Source organism: Sminthopsis crassicaudata, chromosome 4, assembly GCF_048593235.1.
Source record: "Sminthopsis crassicaudata isolate SCR6 chromosome 4, ASM4859323v1, whole genome shotgun sequence".
NCBI classification, from domain to species: domain Eukaryota; kingdom Metazoa; phylum Chordata; class Mammalia; order Dasyuromorphia; family Dasyuridae; genus Sminthopsis; species Sminthopsis crassicaudata.
In genome coordinates, this window is record NC_133620.1 from 456,512,857 (window position 1) to 456,535,869 (window position 23,013).

The 23,013-nt window shown below is 46.8% G+C and overlaps 1 protein-coding gene across 1 annotated transcript in view; it reads left to right on the forward strand.

Moving 5' to 3' along the window:
* ULK2 (unc-51 like autophagy activating kinase 2) overlaps nucleotides 1–16,245 on the forward strand; it is a 63,240-nt gene extending 46,995 nt beyond the window's left edge. Inside the window, exons 18-27 of the mRNA XM_074263911.1 lie at nucleotides 436–722; nucleotides 842–1,029; nucleotides 1,271–1,380; nucleotides 5,524–5,673; nucleotides 6,246–6,454; nucleotides 7,658–7,836; nucleotides 10,648–10,766; nucleotides 11,195–11,352; nucleotides 14,170–14,305; nucleotides 14,704–16,245. Coding sequence (XP_074120012.1) covers nucleotides 436–722; nucleotides 842–1,029; nucleotides 1,271–1,380; nucleotides 5,524–5,673; nucleotides 6,246–6,454; nucleotides 7,658–7,836; nucleotides 10,648–10,766; nucleotides 11,195–11,352; nucleotides 14,170–14,305; nucleotides 14,704–14,771 — 1,604 coding nt within the window. The 3' untranslated portion in view covers nucleotides 14,772–16,245. The remainder of the gene's footprint in view (nucleotides 1–435; nucleotides 723–841; nucleotides 1,030–1,270; nucleotides 1,381–5,523; nucleotides 5,674–6,245; nucleotides 6,455–7,657; nucleotides 7,837–10,647; nucleotides 10,767–11,194; nucleotides 11,353–14,169; nucleotides 14,306–14,703) is intronic.
* Nucleotides 16,246–23,013: the final 6,768 nt, after the last annotated feature.

Consider the following 23,013-nt stretch of genomic DNA (forward strand, 5'->3'; position numbering starts at 1 on the left):
CATAGTTACTTCACTGTCTTACTGTGTCATCAGTGCTTCAGAAAAGTGACTCTGAAGCACCAAACAATCCCGTGTAAATATGATAAATGATGCAGAAAATGAGTCTTTATAGTATTCTTACTGCAGGCCAAAATGATCTCCCACATTGCTGTGATGTGGCGATCTAGACCCTTGGATAGTTTTCCGCTCCTTAGTTCCCTAGTTATTTGGTTTTGCCAGCTGCTGGTAAAGGCAGGATGTGCCGTTGTCCCGAGAAGGCTGAGCACAGGGGCCTTTCCTGGAGGTTTGAATGAAGAGGTCAGTGCGTCCTGGAAGGACGAGTCACTGGAGTTCTTAGGCCGAAGTGTGTGTCCGGCCCTCGTAGGGACTGTGAACATTGCTTTGTGATCCCACTCGTGATCCCACTCTTGTCTCCTTGCTCACTCTTCTTCCCAGGTTCTCCAGTACCACAGTCGCAGTCACCACAGTCTCTTTTGTTGGGTGCTAGACTTCAGAGCGCCCCCACGCTCACTGATATCTATCAGAACAAACAAAAGCTTCGGAAGCAGCATTCTGACCCTGTGTGCCCGTCCCACGCAGGATTTGGGTATAGCTACTCACCGCAGCCCAGTCGGCCCGTCAGCCTGGGGACCTCCCCCACCAAGCACATGGGATCCTCTCCCAGGAGCTCGGACTGGCTCTTTAAAACTCCTTTACCAACAATCATTGGCTCTCCCACAAAGGTTGGCTTATAAGTTAAGAAACATGGTAGTGCTTTACCCAAAGCCTCCATCTTTTAGCATGTCACAAATGGAAAATGAACAGGAATTCTATTAAAACCATTTTAAATATGTTTGTCCAGGCCACAGCTCCTTCCAAGATCCCTAAAACCCAAGCATCTTCCAATTTGTTAGCCTTGGTTACTCGTCAGGGACCAGCAGATGTGGCAGCCAAGGATGTGAGTGACCCACGAGAGTTCTCACATTTTCTCTCAGCCCAAGGAAGTGAAAGGCAGGTGGCTGAGCAGCATAGCAAGGCCACATTTGGCAGGTAAAATAAGCCAGTTTTTCTTTGGCTGTACATATTCCCTTATGGAAGTTATAAGATAAACAACTTTACATTTGTGTCTAAATTTATTTCTACCCTACAATTTTTAGCATGCACTCCTTTCCCACCTGTTTTTGTGGATTACTTATAATCTCAATATAAGCCTTTGTCTTTTTGGCACTCAAAATAATTTTTAAGATCAAGTGTTATCTTTTCCATTGATAACATTACTGTTCTTTTATAGATCTGTAAGTACTGGAAAGTTGTCAGATCAACAAGTGAAGACACCTTTAGGGGGGCAACTGTATCAGGGCAGTACAGATAGTCTCAACACAGAACGACCAATGGACACAGGTAAGAGGGATTAAGATTCTTTTTAAATGTAGAATTTATATAGTACTAGCATTTTTTCATTAGGTCTTAATTCTGTCTGCCTCCGCAGCTATCACCCCATTTCTTTCATGATGAGCCCTAGCACAGGGAGAAAAAAGTTAAATCATGCTTCAGAACATAACAAGTGTGTCACTCAATTAAAGTAAAAATTACACTTTTCTATTAAACAGTGATACTGCTGAAATCTTTGGCATTAGATATAGCATACTGAAACTTAAAAGTACATGGGCAATGTAGAAAAGAGGAAATACCTTTCATGTTTTTCCCTAGGTAAATATTCCCTCAAAAAAGTTTGTTTAATCTTTATCAAAGACTGATAAATAAACATCCATTGCAAGTAAAGAAGAAGATTTTTGGTACAGAAAGATCCTTATGACTTTTTGGGGTACAGTTCTTGTTGAGCCAGATTGTTCAGTTTTGTGATGCTTTCCAGAATGTCTCCACTACTCTAAACTCCACCAGTGACATGCTGACTAGTATAAAGCCTGGGTCCAGCCCTGGAGCAGCTCCTGCACCTACAAAGATCCCCGTGAATGGTCCTTCTGAAGGAGCTGACCTTGCATATTCAGCCCTTCTACAAGTAGCTCTCTCCCTGCGAACATGGGATCTCATCAGCTTGTGCTATTTTTCTCCTTTTCATCAAGTTTTCCTTTATGTTTTCTGTGTATATTGCTTAACACGTCTGACTGAGACTGCTAATGATCAAAAGTATGGTTTTGGAATTTTTGAGTTCATTGTCCCCAGGCCTTGATTACTTCTATAAATTTTTGGACCATTTCTCTTCCATTGATCTTTAGTACTCTTTCTTTGGAGTCCTTGTGTTCTGTTTACATTATGTTTACACTATCTTTTTTGATGTCTTCTGCTTATATTGTTCCTCCAGGTATTCAAAAATTTCCCAATATCCTTCTTCCCATCCTGTACTATCATCCTTGGATCTCATGTTTATAGCGATCCCTTTTCTCAGCTCCTCCTCTCCATTCTTTCATTGGCAGTTCACCTACTTTGAGGCACCTTAAGCCCTTCTCATCCACTTAGGCCATAAATGTTTCCAAGATACTCACCACCATTTTCTCTTCTTCTCTGAGTCTCTCCTGTGTAGTGTTTTCTCCCCCACCCCGTTATCTTTCTGTCTATGAGATGTTCATGTTCGTGGCTCAGTGCCTGGTCCATAGTAAGCATCTACTGATGCACTTTGACTTGACCGGTTGGCTCGTGGAATGCTCCCCAGGGCTGCTGGACTCTGCCTGCTTCCACCTTCACAATAACTGGAGCCTCTCTCCATCTCTCCCTGCTTCCTCTGCTGCCCGGCTTTCCAGAAACATTTCATCATGTTCCCAGCCTCTTCACTACCTCATCACTCCAGACTCCATCCTCACCCCCTGGGGCTTTGCGTAGGCCATCTTGGTGCCTTCTCCACCTTTTAGAGCCCACATTTCCTACTCTAAGCCTTTGCTGAACCTCCAACCTGGGGCTTCTTTCCCTAAGAATCTTGTATTGGTTTGTGTGTGTACTTCCTCCATCTCCCTTGTGGAGGTGGGACCATTCCGTTTTTCTCCCAGCACCTCGCTTGGTGGCTGGCATTTAGCAGGCGCTTTATAGGTGATAGATTGGAAAACTTAGAGTCCCAGAACTGTAGTCTGAGTCCCCATGCTGCTGCTTGGTGCCTCGTGTATCATCACCTGCTGCTTCCATCCCGTCTGGTCAGTTCTGCTTGGGCCTCTCTGGGCTTCCCTGTGGACAATTAGTGAAGTTTATGATCTTTTGCTTGACTTTGGCTCATGTTCCCAGCCCAGCGCTCTCTCTCAGCCCAGGATTATCTGCCACTGCTTTTCTCTCACATCCTCCAGCACCCTCTCCCTGTGCTTTTGCTCCTACTGCTCCCTTATGCCCAGAACATCCTGCCCATCTTTAAAGGCAACCTCAAAGGCCAGCTCATCCAAAAACAATTCCCCTTTCTTGCTGGGACCACACAGTCCTCGGCTTTTACTTACACGGGCTAGGTGCATCTATTTGCCGTGGGGGCCATTTTCCAGCTTGACCACAGGCTCCATTAGATCGGGTTGTTCTCACAGCTAGCAGTTAGTAATCTTAACACAGCTTCAAGCTGAGAAGGACTGGATGGGTCAATGGGAAAAGCCCTAGCCCTCTCGGATGGTCCGTGTTGGAGTGCTGGCTGACTTCTTCAATGGAGAAAATGCTGGGTTTGTCACCAGAAGATAAGAGATGATCTTGGGCAAATCCCATAGCATCCTGGCACCTCAGCTTTCTCATCTGTGAAATGAGAGATTAGATCAAATAGCCTCTAAACCTCAGATCCTAGCATCATTATCATTGTTGGTATAATTCAGGTTTCATAATAAATTCTTTCCTTTGACTATACCTGTATAGATGATAACATGTCATTTGCTCATGAGAGACAGAAAAAATGTTGAAATTCACTTGCACATAGAAACATTGGGCTTTTGTCCTGCCCTAAGAGAATTCAAAATATAGAAATTGAATTCAGTTTTGTTCAGAGATAGCATCTTATAATAGAGGATGAGCTTGGAGTCTGGGGACTTAGGTTCAAATCCAGTTTCTGAATCTTATTAGCTGTACAGCCACAGAATATAAATCATGTGTGCCATATGTATACATACAAGGTTGCAGAGAGTAGGAAAGTGCTCTCTGGAAGCCCTTGTTGGACTCTAAATTGGTGGTGATTATGATGATGAACCTACAGTGTAAAAACTAGAGAATAGATTCTTAATATCAATGTACTTAGAGAATCTATTTGGGTAGCTGCAGCATTCTGTTGATTTGGAGTTTTTCCTTCTTTAAAACTTGCAAACATTGCTTTGTAATGGCAGTCCAAATCGCCTGGCTACTTTTCTCCACGGCTGTTAAAGCAATAACTCTCCATTTTTGTGCATCTTCTATCCCCATCTCTGCATTTGTAATATTTGTGGTATTATTGAGATTTAAAAAATTTTCCAGTGAGATTTTTTCCCCAGTTTTATGTAAGTTAAGAACAGAATATTCCTGTCCTGTTTGTCTCCTGTCCTTTACACACACACACACACACACACACACACACACACACACACACACACACACACAGAGCTTTTTAAGACAATAGACACTAAGGCAGAACTGTTGCTATTTCTGGCCTCTTTATGCTCATCCTTATAATTAACAAACGTCATGCTTTTAGTCTTTGACTCTGGTTTTCTCCAATGTGAGCAGGAGAGTTTTTCTAAGTGTTTCTGTGTGTACTGTCTGTAGCTGTGGTTGATAAGCGTTAGTTGGGGAGTTGCAGTTTTTACACAAGTAATTTTTGTTTCAGTGTTTGTGCTGACCAGACACCCAAATTTTGAGGCCACAGATAGGAAAAGGCAGTTTGTGCCTCAGCTAGAGGCTAGGCTGTGCTCCAACTAGCATGTGTTGACAACTTATGTGAAAGTTGACTATAATGTAGTTTAGAGCCAGTTCAGTGCAGATTTCTTACATTTGTATTGACAATTCCTTCTTGAGGGAGAATCTTGGAAAACCAAGATTTCCATTTGACTCTTCAGCAGCCTGAATTTATGCCCTAGCTCCCTCTTATTTGGGGACTATTATAGGAACAGGGGAGAGAACATCCTAGGACTTGTGGGTTATCACTAGGAAAAGCCAGCGCCTGTCACTTCAGTGTGGGCCTTTTCCCTCATCCCTCATTTATAGTGTCCAGACCAGGGAAGAAAGAATTTGGTGGAAGAGGGAAGAAAGAATGCTTTGGGGATAATCCCCACTTAGCATGTGGTGTTTGTAGTGGCTGAGATGCTGAGCAGACAGTGGATGGGAAGACTCCTGGTGGTTTGGGAGGTAGAAGTTTCTTTTGGAGGAGTGAATGTCTGATTTTAATAATAAAGTCAATGGGAAAATAGAAGTTATTTGATGGAATTTCACTTAAAAAAGTGTTTAGCAAGATCACTGATGCAGTAGGAGAGGCCATCAGGCTTTAGCAGTCATTCAGTCCTGTCAGATTCTGCTCTGATACAGAACCTCCGACCTGGGAGGGAGGACCAGAGACTTCTGGGAGAGCGCAGGCTTGTTTCCCCACCTTATGCTCTTGTCTTGCAGCTCCTGCGGGCGCCTGTGCGGTAGTTCTGGGGCCTCCCGTGGCCCCCGGGGTGAGTTCGAGGGCTGTGATGTTCACTGTAGGCTCTCCGCCCAGCAGCGCCACGCCTCCCACTTGCACCCAGATGGTTCTGCGGACAAGGACGACCTCAGGTGAGCCTTGGCGGTTTTATGGCAGGCTTTAGACTGCTGGCCAGGGCACCACCTTGGTATTGGAAGGGATTTTGACTTGGACCTATTCCAGACGGTGCCATCGGTGTCTGCCTCAGAGACAGGTCAGAGGACCTCTCGGGACCTCATGAGCAAATTAATATTTGTCATCAAGAATGTCTGGGGTAAAGGTATTTTAAAAATGTGAATTATCTCTTGATTCCTTGATGGAATAATTTAAAAGATAAATGAGCAGTTTTAGGTGTTTTAGATCCTAACTTGAAGGCCTGTGACAATAGACCCAAACAACTTTGGAAAGTAAAAGTTGTTTTGGATGCCAAAGTGATGTTTCAAGTGTTTCTCCCTTTGGAGAGTTTTTCTTCACATTTTGCATATGATTCAGTCAGATTTCTAATTTTATGAATATAGAAAGCTTGAAGATAGAATTGTGTATTTTCCTTCTTTTCTCATTTGATATTATAGCCTCAGTGGTTCATGTATGTCTTTAATCCTCTGATGTTTGATAAATAAATGAATTACCTGCAGTTAACTCCTGTGCTTTCTCTTTTATGTAGTTGGATCAAACAGTTCTGGAGGGTCTCTCTGCTCCACTAGTGGCCGTGTCTATATGGGCTCCCCTCCTGGCATTTATATGGGCTCTTCTCCGCCGGGAGCAGAGGCAGCACCAAGCCTGAAGTATGCACCTTATGGGACATCCCCTCCCAGCTTGGAAGGCTTTATCACTTTTGAAGCTCCAGAACTTCCAGAAGAAACTCTCATGGAGGTAGTAAAAAAAAAAGAGATTTTGGCATTTTAATGTCTTATTTAAAATAAATTTGAAAAGGCACCACTGAATCACACTTAGAAGCTTTCTTTTTTTCTTTTCCTTTTTTTTTTTTTTTTATCCAAAAAAATTGTTTTACTCTTTTCCAAATAAACTAGATGTGACCTTATCTACTAAAAGCTAGAGCCAATGGGAAATATCAACAGAGGGCTGTAACTAAGCCGCTCTTAGTTATCTAGGGAGTACCAAGGAGGCCCAACATCAAAAAAAAAATTAACTTATGTTCACTGTTTGTTCTCAAAATTGTTAAAAATAGGCAAACTGTCTATGTTGCTAGAGACTAGCCTGCTCATGCAAGCCCCTCCCAATCCCTGTTGTAGCCAAAGAGATCTGATCTCTATCCTCAGTAAAGCCTATCAAAACCCAGAGCTTTCAGCTCGCTTCTTTCCCTGGGCTACACCAGGGGGCACTTTCCCCCACCCCAGGGTCCTTCGGGCTGGCCCCCAGCAGCAAACTCTGTCCTCCTTCTTTGAGGCAGTAGGTCAGCAGGGTTTCTTTTTGCTATAAGGCGGCTTATTCCTTTGTCCCTGTCTTGTGGCCCTTCTTGTACATTTTGTTTGCCTGCCAACACAGAATTCCAGGGGAAAGCTAAACCAAAGGGTGTTTCTTTGCTCTGATCCAGCCGGCTTGTCCAGCCATCTTTTACCATTTGGACCATATTTGAAGTCAGTTAAGTCACGTTAAACCACATCTGTGTCTTGAGGGAGCAATGTGGTGCACCCTGAAGAGCACAGGAAGAGGAAATTAACCTTTGAAATTGTTGTTCAGTATGGAAAACCTTGATTTTAAAAGGTCCAGATGAGCTTTAAGATGAAGAACCATGGAATGTTATTTCTTGAAACTGCCTCCTTTTCACAGAGAGGAGAATGTGGGTTTGCTGCGAGTAGAGGTGGTTTTGTGTTTGTCTCTCTGGCCCCCCCAATAACTGCTTTGTGGCTTTGAGTGAATGCTCATTTTCAGCCCATAATTAGGCCTGAGAGCTGTAGTTGCTCAGGAACTTCTCCCCATGAAGCGGTACAACGGCAGCGCACATGTCACTTTATCCTTCTTGGGGAAGTTAAAATCGATCTTCTACCTTGCCTAGACAGGCAGAGACTCTTTCCTTGGGGCTGAAGCTAAGAGACACCCTGCTCTTCCCCACAGAGGGAGCACACAGACACACTGCGCCATCTGAACACCATGCTGACGTTCACCGAGTGCGTCCTAGATCTGACCGCCATCAGGGGAGGGAACCCCGAGCTGTGCACGTCGGCCGTGTCCCTGTACCAGATCCAGGAGAGCGTCGTGGTGGATCAGATAAGCCAGCTGAGCAAAGACTGGGGGTAAGTGCTTCCATTCCTGGGGAAACACCCTTTGTTCCATTTTGTCCTGTCACAGCAGACTTCGGTGGCGGCGAGGAGGGGGAGGGAGCCAGGAGGTGCAGAATCCCTTTTCTGCCGTAACTTCATTGTGCCCAGGCTGTTAGGTGGGACTTGGATTTGAACGGGCCTTGAGGGGACCTGCAGACCAGGCACCTTCATCCTGGGGGCGCTTCTTGCTTTTCCTGTTGCCCTCTCTAGGCTGACTCAGCCTGTCTGCCATGTCTTTTCTTATTTAAAAAACTTTTATTTTGAACAGCACTACCAGCAACTGTGAACATTCAGTGAGCAAAGATGACACTATTTGAAACTTGGAACTGTTACATTTAAAAGTTTTATTAAACTTAGTATAAGTAAAAGACTGCCCCTCTGCCTGTAGACAGGTGAGAGTAGAAGAGGTTGTGAGGTGTGTCGTTGCTAAAAAAGACAGAGTCTAATGTCCTTTCTGAGCATCTGAGTATGGGGGGAACTATTTTTTAATACTCTGAAAGAGGGAGAATCCTCTTGGTACCAAGAAGCAAAAATAATAGGGTCTTGTCCTACTTCTTTTTCTTTTTATGACCATACAAGCAAAATAACTATGAACATGTATAGATATATTGCATTTAACATATACTTTAACCCAGGGGTTCTCAAACTACAGCTCGTGGGCCACATGCGGCCGCTGGGGACGTTTATGCCCCCGCCGGCTTATGGCAAATGGGCTGAGGGGCGGAGACAGAGTGTGAGCTTTTGTTTTTACTCTAGTCCGGCCTCCCACAGTCTGAGGGACAGTGAACTGGCCCCCTATTTAAAAAGTCTGAGGACCACTGATTTAACCTATTTAACATGTATGGGACTACCTGCCATCTGGGGAAGGGGAGGAAGTAGGGGAAAAGTTGGAACAGAAGGTTTTGCAATTGTCAATGCTGAAAAATTACCCATGCATATGTTTTGTATATAAAAAGCTATTAAAAAAGTAATAAGTGAGCACAGCCTCCCATACTGCTTCTACCCCATGTCTCTGCAGGGGACTCAGGGGGCTGATTTCACTCTGCCCAGCTTTTTCTCTTTTCTTTGGTTTCTTAGAATGCATTGTCGTCCATTACATCCTCTGACTTCCTTCAAGGCTATTCCAAGCCTACCTGCCCAGGAGGCCTTTCTTTGTTTCCTTCTTGTTTAGTCCAGAAATCAAGCTCCCAATTAATACGTTTTTGTTGACTGACCACTTTGTGTAGCCCCATCTTCCTTCCAGTTTGTTGCTGTTGCAAGCGCTGTGACTATTTTTGAGTTTATGGATCCTTTCCTTCTTTCCTGGAAAGTGGTATCATTTTGTATAAGTACATTTTGTAACAATTGTAAGTTGTTTTCCAGAACAGGTAGCCTAGTGCATGGCTCTGCCAGCATCATCCTCCAGCCCCCTCAGTACTCACTCTTTTCATTTCTGCCAGTTTGAGTAAGAAGCACAAACTTGGACTTGTTTTCATTCAAATTTCTTAGTGATTGATTTGTAGCCTTTGTATGACTATTGGTAGCTTACCTTTCTTTGAAAATGGCCTTTTTGTAGCTTTCAAAATATTATCTGCAGGAAGATATCTCTAAAATGTCTTTCTCTGACCTTATGCCATGTGGTTGCCAAGGATGGAAAAAATCTGTCAGCAAACTCTTAAGCACCCACTACATGGCAGACACTGTGCTAAGGGCTGAGGCTGTAAGACAAAGTGATAAAGAAGCTTACGCCACTTGATAGATGTGTGCAAATGTGGGCACCAGGAGCATGCTGAGGGAGCGGGGGTCAGGTGGGCAGGTCTCCCTCATTTGGGCCTGTCCTAGGTGACTTGGCCATCCAACCATCATTTGATGAGTGGACTTCAGAAGAGGAAAAGCATTGGCAGCCAAGGGACAAGGAACACCTGCAGGGAAGCTGGGCTCTGGGCTGAGGTGGGGGACAGCTCTGAACAGTCTGGTCCTGGGGGTTGATGCAATTCTCCCCCTCCTTTGGCCCTGCTTTGAGGCTAAAAGCAGCTGGACTGAGACCCGAGCTTGTGGCCTTTCCTCTGCAGTGCTTTAAGAGGGAGCGAGGGGACGCTCACCACTTTGTCCCTGGTCCCCAAGAATGAAAGCGTTTGCTCCAAATGAAAATGCAGAGAGAAAAGCTGACAAAAGCTGTGCTGAGGGAAGGAAGTCCCATGATGCACCGTCGCAAACACACCTCTCGTCCCCTCTCCCCAGGCTCTTTCCCAAATACTGTTCTCCCAAAAAGCCAAGTTTACATTTCATTTTATGTCCCATGATTGACATCTGCCTTTATGTGCATCTCAGCTTGGAACTTTAACATTTAGTTTACAAATAATTGTTGGACATTTAATAGTAAAATACATACTTTGCTCTGTGTGAGTTTTAAATTATGGTGAGTTCCTTGTTTTAGAACACGACTGATACTCGTTTCTGACCCAGCCCTCCATCTTCAGGATGCTCACTTGTCTCTGTCGGGAGTCTGTGTCAGCCAGAGGCGGTGCTGTTGGTGGGACCCTCACTCTTGTTTCTGTAGCTGCTCTGCCCACAGATACTCATCAGAATGGGGCCGGTTGGCAGCCCAGCAGCCACTCAAGCACAGGTCTAGCTTAGGGGTTGGGACTTTGATGGCGGCAGAGACTTCTGTCCTGTTGGTATTTCTGATTTCCTGAGGTGTGGGCAGTCGGGCTTGGTGGGATGTTCCATTCCACCTTCAGAAGGCTGGGGAGTCATCCTCGAGGGGTCTGGTGTTTACACTTGGTATCCCTGTCTCCTCTCTAGACAAGTAGAACAACTCGTATTATACATGAAGGCGGCGCAGCTGCTTGCCTCATCTTTGCATCTTGCCAAAGCCCAGATCAAATCAGGGAAGCTGAACCCGTCCACGGCTGTCAAACAAGGTATGGAACTCTGCCACAGGCATTAGTGGCGCTGTCTTAATTATTCCAGTAAGAGTTTATGAGAGTTATTTAAGAAAGGAAAAAGTAGGGGCAGCTAGCTGGCACAGTGTACTCCTGAGTCAGGAGGACCCGAGTTCAAATCTGGTCTCTGTAACCCCGGGGCAAATCACTTAACCCCAATTGCCTCAGCCAAAAAAAAAAAAAAAAAAGTTTGTAAAGAGTATCCACTATGCAGGAGATGGAGAAAAAAGTGTTAAAATTACTTCTTTATTATTTTAATCAAGAGAAAGGAAGCCTTAGGGGGGAAATGGATTTTTTAGTCACATTTCTAAGATAAATCTTAATTTAGTGTAATGGAGTAGAAAGAGGCAAATTAGGGGATTTTTTCCATTTCTAATATTGATAAATTCATACCATATCTTTTCCAGTTGTCAAAAATCTGAATGAGAGATATAAATTCTGTATTGCCATGTGCAAGAAACTTACAGAAAAGCTGAATCGTTTCTTCTCTGACAAGCAAAGATTCATTGATGAGATCAATAGTGTGACTGCAGAGAAACTCATCTACAATTGTGCTGTAGAAATGGTAAGTGATCACTTTTGCCTTTTGTGGGGTTTACATGGGAATGGCCGAGGTTCTCTAGGGCTTCTGCCTGTATCTATCATGCAGCACCATTTCTTCCTTTAAGAAGAATGGAGAGGATTGTCTTTGTAATAGAATAAATCTAAAAGCTTTTTGTTGCCTAATCATTAATATAATTTATACATTGACTTCAAGAAGTATGCTTGATATATACAGAGGTATTCTTGGCATTAGGAATTATCCAAATGAAAGAAGGCAGTCCCTACTTTAATGATACTTACAGTCTAGTGGGGGACTCCAACAGCCCCAGCTAGAAGTTGTTACATGGTCCACAATAGGAAAAATCATTTGCAGTTGGGAGATTCAAAAGGCTCCGTGGAAGGGGCAGCATCTGATGTGGTTTTGAAGCACAGATAGTATTTTCACAAACAGAATCGAAATTAGGACCTTCTAGGAAAAGGAAGGAGCCAGAAGCTGCAGGGTGGCCTAGCAAGGTGCCTGGGAAGGGGAGAGATTAGGAAAGGTGGATGGGAGGCTTGAATAGAGAAGGGGCCTGCTTGGCTCTGACCTTGTTGTAGGGTTGCTCCAACAGATCCATGATCACATCCTTGGGAGCATGTCTCAGTGCAGCTCCCTGCCCATTGGGCCTGCACTGCTGCCCTTTGACCTCCCATCCCCCCCTCCCCAAACCGGCTCACCTGAGGATTTTCTGGTGGTCCTCATTCACTGGCTGTTTCTAAGCATAGTTCCCCTCCCCCCCAAATCTTCATGTAATTCCTATCCCCTCCCTGGTTTTGTGGCTAAGCTCCTTGAAGGCTGTCTCCAGGCCTTGCTCTTTGCAGCCTGGCTTCCATCTTCTTCCTCCTCCAGGCTTCCTGTTTGTTGAACCTCACTGCTCAGGCTCCTTTTCTGGGGCTTTGTCTAGGTCGTGCCCTCTCTCTGGTGGGGAGGCCCCCAATGTGATCAAAATCCCCCTTTTCTCCCTTTATAATATTTCTCTTTATGGTCTCACTGGTTGCCACAGATTAGTTTCCTATCTGTCTCTGTGGCCTCTGGTTCTTATTTTCATTGTCCAGTTCTTAGGGTGTCTCCTTACTGGCCTTCCTGCCTTGGCCCCTTGCCCATTACCCTCAAAGGTGTCATCCTCTGTCCTCTCATTTACATGTTGTGCTCCCACTGTCTCTGTTCTGCTCCGTTTCTTGGACTTCCAAGTACGGACCATGTCCCTCATACTTTTCCCACCAGGATCAGACAGTCCTGCTTCTCCTTTGGAGGCTTCCCCATTTGCTCTAGGACCCAGCCCTCTGAAGCACCATCCTTGCCCTCTGAATTCCTCCAGAACAGAGGCTCTTTTCCCTTTCTTTGAATCCTGAGGCTTAGGACAGTCTCTCTAGCTCATAGTAGGCACTTAGTACTGGCTTCTTGATCTGACTGTTCAGTTTGTAATAATGGCTTGCTACTTTGATGACAAATATTTTCTGCATTTTAAGTAGTTTGGCCATGATAAAGCCATTAAGAAAACACATGCTTTGACTTATCTAGACTTAGCAGAAATTTACAGGCTCAGATTTCGTTTTCAGGTTACTGAAGTAGAGAAACGAAATAAGTGACTTTTTTAATTGCCTGGTTTTAATATGAAAAATTATATGATCATCATAACCAAAAATATATGTTGAAATGGAAATGTTGACCATGTTAGAAAAGGAAAAAAAGAACAAAACTTAAATGTAAGATTTTGTGGTAAGTTTCTTGCCATCAGGAGATAATCTTGTTCTCCAGTTTCAGGTAATTTTTGCTTCCTTACAACATGAAAGACTAATTGTACAGAACAACTCTTGGTTCATTATAATTAAAAGATTTAAATGTAATTAGTTTAGAGATCTCTAATTTAGATATCTAAATCATAATGGGTCTATTAGCTACCCACAGATATGTTCAAAACCTATTTCATAATTCAGAGGCAAAGGAATATTTCTACAGTGGATACATTCTTTTGATTAGTTTTTTAAAATACATTCTTCATCCCTCCCCTTCCATCCTCTTCCACACATCCAGCCTTTATAACAAAAGATAAGAAGGGGGAGGGATCTTTGTTGAGCAAAATTAACCCACCCATTGTATAATTCTGCTGCTTTCCTCAGTATGCCATAGCCAAAGCCGGCCCCACCCCCCCACTTGTGTTAGGGAGAGAGAGGAGGCTCCTTCAGCCCTCTCACACTTAGCTGGTCTCTCTGCACAAGTCCTTCCAAGGTGGACTTTGGTGTTCCTCCTGGCAGAGCTGGACTCCTTTCCCTCATGGACTGGATGCTGTACCCGGGGTTCTGTGATAGAAGGATTTGTTTTTCTTCAACAAAGAACTCCTTGCACAGGGAACATTATTCTGAATTGCTTCCCAGAGTGTTTGGACCACAGCCCCGAAGGAGAATCCATACCAGGAGAATGTTGGTGATTAATAGGGTGGCCCTGGTTTGGAGAGGCTCGATCAGATTATGTCTGATGTTATGACAAACTTACTTTTATGAAGGGCAGTTGTACTAATTATGCTAACGTGCGCGTTGTGAAGCTGTATAGTTATCCTCTTAGCTTTTAAGATAAAGCCATTTTTTACTTCCCAAAAGGATGGTTCTCTGAGAGCTTTTACATTTTCCAACAAAATTTCATGTAGATAAGTTTTTAGCTTCATATAGTTGTATAGTAATTCAACTTAGTTTCCTCAAAATGTGAAAGGCATTTGTTTTAATTCCAAGACTTGCAGCCGCCTCGTTTTAAATATTTGCTTGGGATAGTCTAGAAAGTTTTGCTTTTCTCTTCTATCTCTAGGTACAGTCAGCAGCCCTTGATGAGATGTTTCAGCAGACAGAAGATATTGTATATCGTTACCACAAAGCAGCTCTTCTTTTGGAAGGCTTAACAAAGATCCTGCAGGACCCTGCAGACATTGAAAATGTTCACAAATGTAAGTGGGTCTGCAGCTCTTCATCCTGATAAAATCATTGTCCCCTTTGACCCCAAAACTTTGAAGAGGCTATTAACTGGAAAAACGTATGTCCGAGGCACCAGACATACCATCCTGGTGAAAGTGCTAGAGAGGAAGGGACTTAGATCCCGCTTTGAGGTCCAATTCCATGAGGCACCTGCTCTATGCCAGGCTCTGCACTCCAGTGCTGGAGTTGCCCAGGAGGTAGTGCCCGTCTCAGGGCTTGAGTTAGAACAAGGTTGGCAGGTGCCCCAAGCAAGTGGTGAAGTCCTGAAGGACCTGGTCCTGGAGTCTCAAGGTTGGGGCAACGGAGGGAGGGTCAGCTCTCTTGATTGATAATGTCTGTCCTAAAGGGAATATTCTGGCTTTGCTTGCAGATAAATCTAGTATTGAAAGAAGGCTTTCTGCACTCTGCTATGGGGCGGTGACCGTCTACGAGCCATAGCCCCTCCCCTGGACTAAGCAGCAGTGACATGAGGGAGGTGGGGTCCACCAAGAGGCAGAGAGGAACAAGGGTCCCCCAACTCCTGCTGTATTTGTAGCAAGGATCTGCCCTTGGGAGAAGCCCCCTCCTCTCCCTGGGTTTCAGTCTCAGCTGGGTAAGTGTGCCCCAATGCTGCCGGAGGGGAGTCTCCTTCAAAATTTGCCTCTCAGACTGCCAGGAAATGCCTGAGGCATCAAGTGGGAAGCCCTGCCCCAGACAGGGGCAGCTCCGACTCTTGGGGCAAGATGGGCTCAGGCCAAGCTGTGTCCAGAAGGGGAAGATGCCTTTTAAAGGATGAAGTTGTGCCCTGCCCCGCCTGGGGTCTTGGATTTGATCTGATGTGATACAGCTAGAACTCCTTCCAACCGATTTCACATTGCACTAATTTACTAAAGCAATCGTATTGGACTTTGCAGAACTATTACTTTAACACCAGATAAGGCACAATGGACTTAACTCCAAAAAAGTTTCATTTTATTGTAAATAAACCCTTCGTGGAATTTCAAATGTAACTTCTAGGAGAATTTTAAACAGACTGTACAAACTTATCTTCATGTGATCCTTTGCCTTTTTTTTACCTGTTTGTCTACAGCTACCACTTTTTTCAGTAATGGAAATGTTTGGAGTTCCTGGTTGTTGTTGCTTTCCCTCTGCAAGGCTTGGTTGCATTTTTGTTGTGCATGCAGAATGTGCATTAATCAGCGCCTGGGGTCTTGGGGTGCTCCGTCTCCGGATTCTTGGGCCGCATTGGAGCCAGTGCCGGCAATTGAGAGGGGATTCTCCAGAACTGCAAGGCCCGAACCAAGGTCTTGAAGGAGGTGGTGTTTCTACATCAAGTTAACAAAAAAAAAAAAATCAGGGTTGTTTTTTCTTGTGGGGGTGGGGGCTCCCTCACCTGGGTGGGCACTTTTCATTTCAAGCTCAGTTCTTGCAGCTTACCAAATAGTAAGGCCTGGAGTGTTTAGGCAAGTCACCTGAAGACTCCACTGGAGATGGTTCCAATATTGTATTTTATTTTGTTTGGGTTACTTAACTGCTTGAATACTTGAATAAACCATTCTCCAGAACAAAATCATTTTAATCCTTTTAGATAACGTGGTCTGAACTCTTTGACAAAGTTGTACAGTAGCTCTGGCATCGATAGCGTTTTAGTGTACTGATGAAAACCATGAGTTTCTCTTTACTTTGACAAAGTAATGTAATTTTTACCTTATTTATCTGTATGAAATTCCAACAGTTAATTTGAACGTTTATTTATACAATGTTTGTATTTTTAGGTCTTTAATACAGTGTTTCTACCTCTCATTTGTAACAGCATGCATTCTTCTGGAAACTAGGGAATAACTCACTGAACTGTTGTGTGAGAGCCTTTTTATTAGCGCCTGTATAAATGTATATTAAGGGAAAATAAAACTGACAACGGTTTCTAGGTGCAGTTTGGTCTCTTCCAAAATTTGATTCCTGACAGACAGGTAGCTACTTGTCAACCTGGTAATAGTGTACGTGTAATGTTATCTATATATCTCTAGGGTTCACAAAACACCTCACACATGTTTCCATTTGGTCCTCATGCTTTAGGAGTTAGTTTTATCCCTATTTTAGTTACTTTTATCCCTATTTTGACAGATGAGACCCTACCTCTCTACCTGTCCAGAGAGCCCATTTTTCTCCTCCTGATAATAAGATGGTGAGATCCTGCTGCAGCAGACACTTGTCTTTGTCCTTGGGGGACAAGGGATGGGTCTTGCAGCATCCTGTAATGTTCCTTACTGTGGGATCCATGATTCCACCAGGATGACTAAAGCCTTATGGGGAGCCTGCCCTCCTCTCTGGCTCAGAGCCTTGTAGAACATTTGTTTCCATCCGGCCTCTTCCTTCCGGCCTTCCCTATCCTTGACTGGAGGAAGCTTTGGTCAGCCGTGTCCTTCTGGGCCCCCCACTCCTTCTGGTAACAGTCAAGGGGTCTGGGTAGCCGCTCCACATTGTCCCCCTCCAGCGTCCCCTTGGCCAGCAGGTGCTCCTACATGGTCCAGTGTCACTTGTCTGGGGATTCTCACCTTTGCTTTGTCGTCCTTAATGGCTCCTGGTAGTCCCAGGTCTCCAAGAGCTTCATGGACTTGACCCCTAAAACTCAGCAGGTGTGCTCTGTTTCCTCCCCCATCCTAATCTCCCTTCTTATAGGAAAACTGACCAATGCTGCAAGGGACAGCATCTTTGCTTACCTGGGAAAGGAATACATTTCACAAACATTTGCTGCTCTGGGTCCTTCCACAGAGTGTAGAGTCTGTGGAGTCTGATTTCCATTTGGTGGCTAGGTGACAGTGTGCAACACCCGCCTCCGGAAGCTGAGAAGTTTGAAGTTCAAATTGGACTCTCCCTGGCTGTACGACCCTGGACAAACCTCTGTTTGCCCCAGTTTCCTCATCTGTAAATGAGGATTGAAGGATTTTTTTTTTTTTGTGATATTTTCATTAATATTCTCATTGTGTACAGTTTTCTGGCTCAGCTCTTTCCCTCTGCATCAGTTCTTGCAAGACTGCCCGTGTTTCTATTCCTTCTATTTGTGGTTGGTTACTGGAGTATAATAGTATTCAATTACAATTGTAACCTCTTTAGAAGCAGCTTTTTTGCTTCATGGCATGAACCCATTTTTCTCTCCTTTTCTAGATCTCTAAGCACCAAAGAGATAAATATAAGGCCCAAGGAGTGGGGAGAGCCTCCAAGCCCTGCCATGAAGGACAGATACCAGGGATTGGCGCTGGTGGGATGCTATAAAAGGCTTGGGAGGATCTCTGGCTGGTGGGGGGAGTCTCTCCAGAGAGAAGGGGGCCGCCGGGACCTACCGGTTGTAGAGCCGGCCTGTTCCAACATTTAATATCTGGAGTCGGCTGCTCAGGGTCTGGCCTGCAGAACAGCAAGAGGACCCGAGTGACTTGTACTGAACATAGTTCCTGCCCTTTTAATGGTTGAGATAAATACTTGGGGAGTACCCATCTACCAAGAAGAAAAAAAAAGGAAAGAAAAAGGCTTCTGGGTGTTTCTGGCCCCATATTGTGAGAAAACAACCGAAGCAAAAAAAAAGGTCAAGGGACCAGATTCAGACTATCACAGCACCTATGATTTATTGAAATCACTTCAGATTTAGTGCTAATATTTTGAGTTCAGTGAATTCTGTTCTAAACGTTGAGTGAATTTTTGGGTCTTTAAAAGTAAGGAGAACAAGAATGGGGATCCCAAGTGATGGGGGTAACATGAGCTAAAGAATTATGGTTTGGGAGGGAATGGAATTAGTCTGTATTTCTATATAGGAAGCCTGAAGGCTGCTTCTTAGAGTTTCAGACATACAAGGTTGAAATGGACTGTCAGAGCTCTGACCAGAGAGGCGCAAATCCTCACACCTACAGTCTCCCGGCCTTTAGCAGTAATTGTATTTTTCGCCAACTATTGAACCCTTCCCTTCTCCCTGAAGAGTCCAAATAAAGGGCAGCCATCACTAGCTACTGCCTGAGATCTCCAGGCAGAGTGAGCTTTCTCATCCTCTTCCCAAAACACGTTGCTGTGTTCTACAGGAACGTGACTGCCCTGGGAGAGTCTCGGGCCGGAGCTTGCTGAGTTCTTCCAAGCTGCTTCCTTAGAGCACAGACAGACAAAAGGAGTATTTCCAGGAGAACCGGAGGAGGATGTGCTCTCAATGCCGATTGCCCTGGCTGCCTCCTCCCAGCCAAGAGGGATCCGTAGAGAGGAACTGGCTTTGCTTCCTGTAGATCCATCAGGCATCTGCAGGGAAGGCAGAAGCCGGGAGAATTAGCCGAGAACAAAGCAGAAATCCAGGGCTGTTGGACCAGGCTGGAGCAGAAAGGCTTCCTCTTGGGACACCTGAGACGCTGCGACGCAGGTGATGCTCTTGACACAACTGTCTCCTTGCTCAGAAGTCCGGCCCTCGTCCTGCTGCCAGGGAGGATCAAGGGCACTCTGCTGTTTGGGGAGGGAACCCGGGAGGTCCACCTACATACAGCTCTTCCTTGGCTAGATCGCCTTCGGTCCCATTTCCCCCTCCACATCATCCCTTCCTCCATCAGCACCACCCAATGCCAGGCACCTGGTGACGAGACAAAAAAGAAAACCCCTCGTCTAGAACGTGAGAATACGGACTGACTTTTGCTTCTGAATCCCCAGCACCCAGCACCTGCCAATGTAGAATTGTTGGATGAGGAGGGAAACATGGAGAATCAGGACAAAAGAAATTGGCTTTTTCCAATGCTTTGATAGATGAGATGAGTCAGTTTTTATAATTTGTTTTATTTTTTGTATTTAAATCATTTTTTCCCTCTCTATCCAATAAGGTACCACTTATATTGGGATAAAGGGATAGATAGGAACTAAATCTCTGCTTCGGCTGGGAGAAGTCCCAAGTGTTCCCAAGGAGTGAGGATGCTCCCCTCACCAATGCAGGTTTGGGCTTTCCCCATAATTGGTTTTTCTAAAGAATGACCTAGAAGAGGTGGGTGACTAGGATAGAGTGCCCGTTTGGGAGCTGGGAGAACCAGAGTTCAAGTCCAGTCTCAGACTTCACTTATTCCCCTTACTAAAGGCTCAAATTCATTCAGCATTTAGAACAGAATTCACTAAAGCAAATGCAAACTACTGGCATTAAGTCTGAAGTAACTGCAGTAAGTCACAGCTGCTGGATCTAGTCCCTTCATTCCGTCTTCTCCCAGTGTGGGGCCAGAAACAGCCGGAAGCCTGTGTGAGCGCGGTTACTTAACTCTGGCTTCATGCAAAATAAGGTAAAGCAGGTTACCCCGAGCCCTTAGACATGAAACGGCCCAGCTAAGCTCTTGGATGTGGGTCTGGGATTGTCTTACAGCTTCTCCATCCAGGTTAATGCAGGCTGGCCTGGCCCCGTCCTGGCTCTCCGGGCTGCTGAGGATGGGGCCGCAGGGCCAGCGGGGGCGCTGGTCAGCCTCATCTCTTGCTGGGAGACAGGTCTCTCACTGTCCTCTTGCAGCTCGCCTCTACTGTGCATTTCTGTGGGAGTGGTCAGCCTTGTAAGTGGTCCTGGGCAGGGCCGAAGAGTCTGCAGCTGATTTTCTTTATTTTGGTCCATTTTTGAAAGCATTTCTGGATTGTCGATGGGCTCCTCTGCCTCCCAACATGCTGACGTCTCCCCATTATCCTCACCCCCATTTTCCAAGGTTCTGTTTTACATCATGGTTGGTTATCTCCCCCAACCTGACAGAGGCCACTGGCCCCCCATGGCTCCCCCTCCTCCACATCCAAGTCACCTGCATGCCATGGGACCGCCTCCCTGACGTCCTGAAGGGCGAGCAGCCTGCTCCCAGCAGACCCCTTTCCCCCTCCTTCCGGGGGCTCCACTCCAATCCCAGCCCCTAGCCCGGCTCACTTGGGCTCGGACCTTGCGGATCCCGTCCCCACAGCTGTCGTAGCAATGCTCCCCAAAGTCCCTATTGGATAAACATCAGCTCCTCAGCTTAATGAAGGCCTCTCTCAGCCTGGCTCCTAAATACTTTCCCATTTATCGCGTTCCTAGACATTGCAGCCAACTACACGCCGCTCCCTGAACTGGTCATCCAGCTCTTGCCTCCGTGCCACTGCCCCAGCTGTGACCCATGCCCGGAAAGCCTTTCCTTCCTTAGTTCTGCCTCTTAGAAGGCTGCTACCTCCTATGGGAAGCCTTTATCTCCTAGGAGCTGTCAGCATTCTCTCCCTTCTCGGTTTTGTTTTTAGTTAGTTTTATAATTACAACATTTTCTTTGACAGTGCACATGCATAGGCAATTTTTTACTTTATCCCTTGGACTCCCTCCTGTTCCGAGTTTTCCCCTCCTTCCCTCCACCCCCTCCCCTCGATGACCGGCGATCCCATACATTTTACATATGTTAGATGTGTATTTATAAGTTGTCTAAAGGCTTGGGTGGGATCACAAGGGGGAGGGAGGAAGAAAGCCCTTGTCTTACCCTCCCCCCCCAGCACCGGAAAGGGACTGCTCGTGCTCCCCTGCGTAGCTTGGGGGAGGGGTCCCTCTCGCCTTCAGGAGAGGTATGAGGTACTTCTCCCATCACTCAGACAGCCGGCCTGCTGGATGAGGCGCTTCCCTGAGGCTTCTGGTCAATAAACTTTGGGCCCCTCCGGGAGCCCGCCCACGCGCTGAGGGCGCCCTCCAGAACAAAACCCTGATCGGGCCAAGTCCTCGGGCCTGGCGTTTTTTAACTTCACGACCCCCGGGAAGAGAGGTACAAGAGCGCCCCCCTCAGGCCCGGGGTGCCATCCACAATGGCTGCCCTACTGGGCTGTGGCAGCAGTGACTGAGCCTGCTCCTGCTGCCCCAGCACCCATGGCCCTGCCCCCTCCGCCGGGCGGTCCTACTGGGGAGCCTGGGAAGGCCTGGCCTGGCCCAGCCATCCCCGTCCTCTCCACGGGCAGAGCCGCTCACGGGCACACGGCGCGGAGGTGGGGGAGGGGAGAGCTCTAAAAAGCGCCGCGCAGCACTCACGTGGGCTCAAGTGGAAGTACTTAAGTACTGGAGCAACGGTTGGGCCTCTGAGCCTCCCCATAACTCACCCCGCAGGTAAAAACCCGGATGTGGTGGCCGGGAATCCCACTGTGGTCCTGGGGGGCACCCCCTTCTGTGAACCCCCATCCTTCGGGAGCATTTCCGAAATTATAGTCTGTCCTCATGTCGCTGTAGGAGGAGGAACCCCCGCCTGTCTGACCCTCCCCCGCAGATGGCAACAGCCGCTGCCTCCCGGGACTGCAGCTCATTCGTCCAGGCCCGGCTTGGCGGCTCCTGGGGCAGCTTTGGGTAGGGAGGGGGAAGGCAGCATTATCCTAGCTGGGAGGGTCTGGGGCAGACCAGGAAAGGGGAACATGGCGAACCAGGGAAGGGGAACATGGCGGACCGGGAAAGGGGAACATGGTGGACCGGGGAAGGGGAACATGGCGGACCGGGAAAGGGGAACATGGCGGACCAGGGAAGGGGAACATGGCGGACCAGGTAAGGAGAACATGGGGGACCAGGGAAGGGGAACCTGGCGGACCGGGAAAGGGGAACATGGCGAACCAGGGAAGGGGAACATGGCGGACCAGGGAAGGGGAACCTGGCGGACCAGGGAAAGGGGAACATGGCGAACCAGGGAAGGGGAACATGGTGGACCAGGTAAGGAGAACATGGCAGACCGGGGAAGGGGAACATGGCGGACCAGGGAAGGGGAACATGGCGGACCAGGTAAGGAGAACATGGGGGACCAGGGAAGGGGAACCTGGCGGACCGGGAAAGGGGAACATGGCGAACCAGGGAAGGGGAACATGGCGGACCAGGGAAGGGGAACATGGCGAACCAGGGAAGGGGAACATGGCGGACTAGGGAAGGGGAACCTGGCGGACCGGGAAAGGGGAACATGGCGGACCAGGGAAGGGGAACATGGCGGACCGGGAAAGGGAACATGGTGGACCAGGGAAGGGGAACATGGCGGACCAGGTAAGGAGAACATGGGGGACCAGGTAAGGGGAACATGGCGGACCAGGGAAGGGGAACATGGCGGACCCAGGGAAGGGGAACATGGCGGACCAGGGAAAGGGGAACATGGCAGACCAGGTAAGGGGAACATGGCGGACCGGGAAAGGGGAACATGGCGGACCGGGAAAGGGGAACATGGCGGACCGGGGAAGGGGAACATGGCAGACCGGGAAGGGGAACATGGCGGACCAGGGTAGGTGTGGGCTGGAAGGGGCCCTCTCTTAGCTGGAAAGAGTTGTTAATTGTCCTGGGTCAGGATGCAGGGGGACAGGCCTGAGCTGTGGGAGAATGGGGAAGGGGCTCACCTGAGCCAGGAAGAGGGTTATTATTGATATAGCCCCTCGGGTTTCCGGCCAGGGGGATCCAATTTAACCGCCATTTTGCAGGTGAGAAGCGGAGGCTCTGAAGTCATCGATCCTGCCATTTGGAGTCAAAGGCAACCATCGCCCCAAAGGCAGGAACTTGTCAGCACTTTTAAAACAAGAAGGAAAAGCAGCCAGCTTTGGGCCCTCCATCCCTTTCTCCGATTCCCAGCCTTAAAACTGAAATATCCATCCGATGATTAAGCATTTACTGAGCACCTTCGTTTTCTATCTTCTGAATTCGAACCTGGCCTCCGACCCTCCCTAGCTGTGTGATCCTGGGCAGGTCACTTACCTCTGAGTG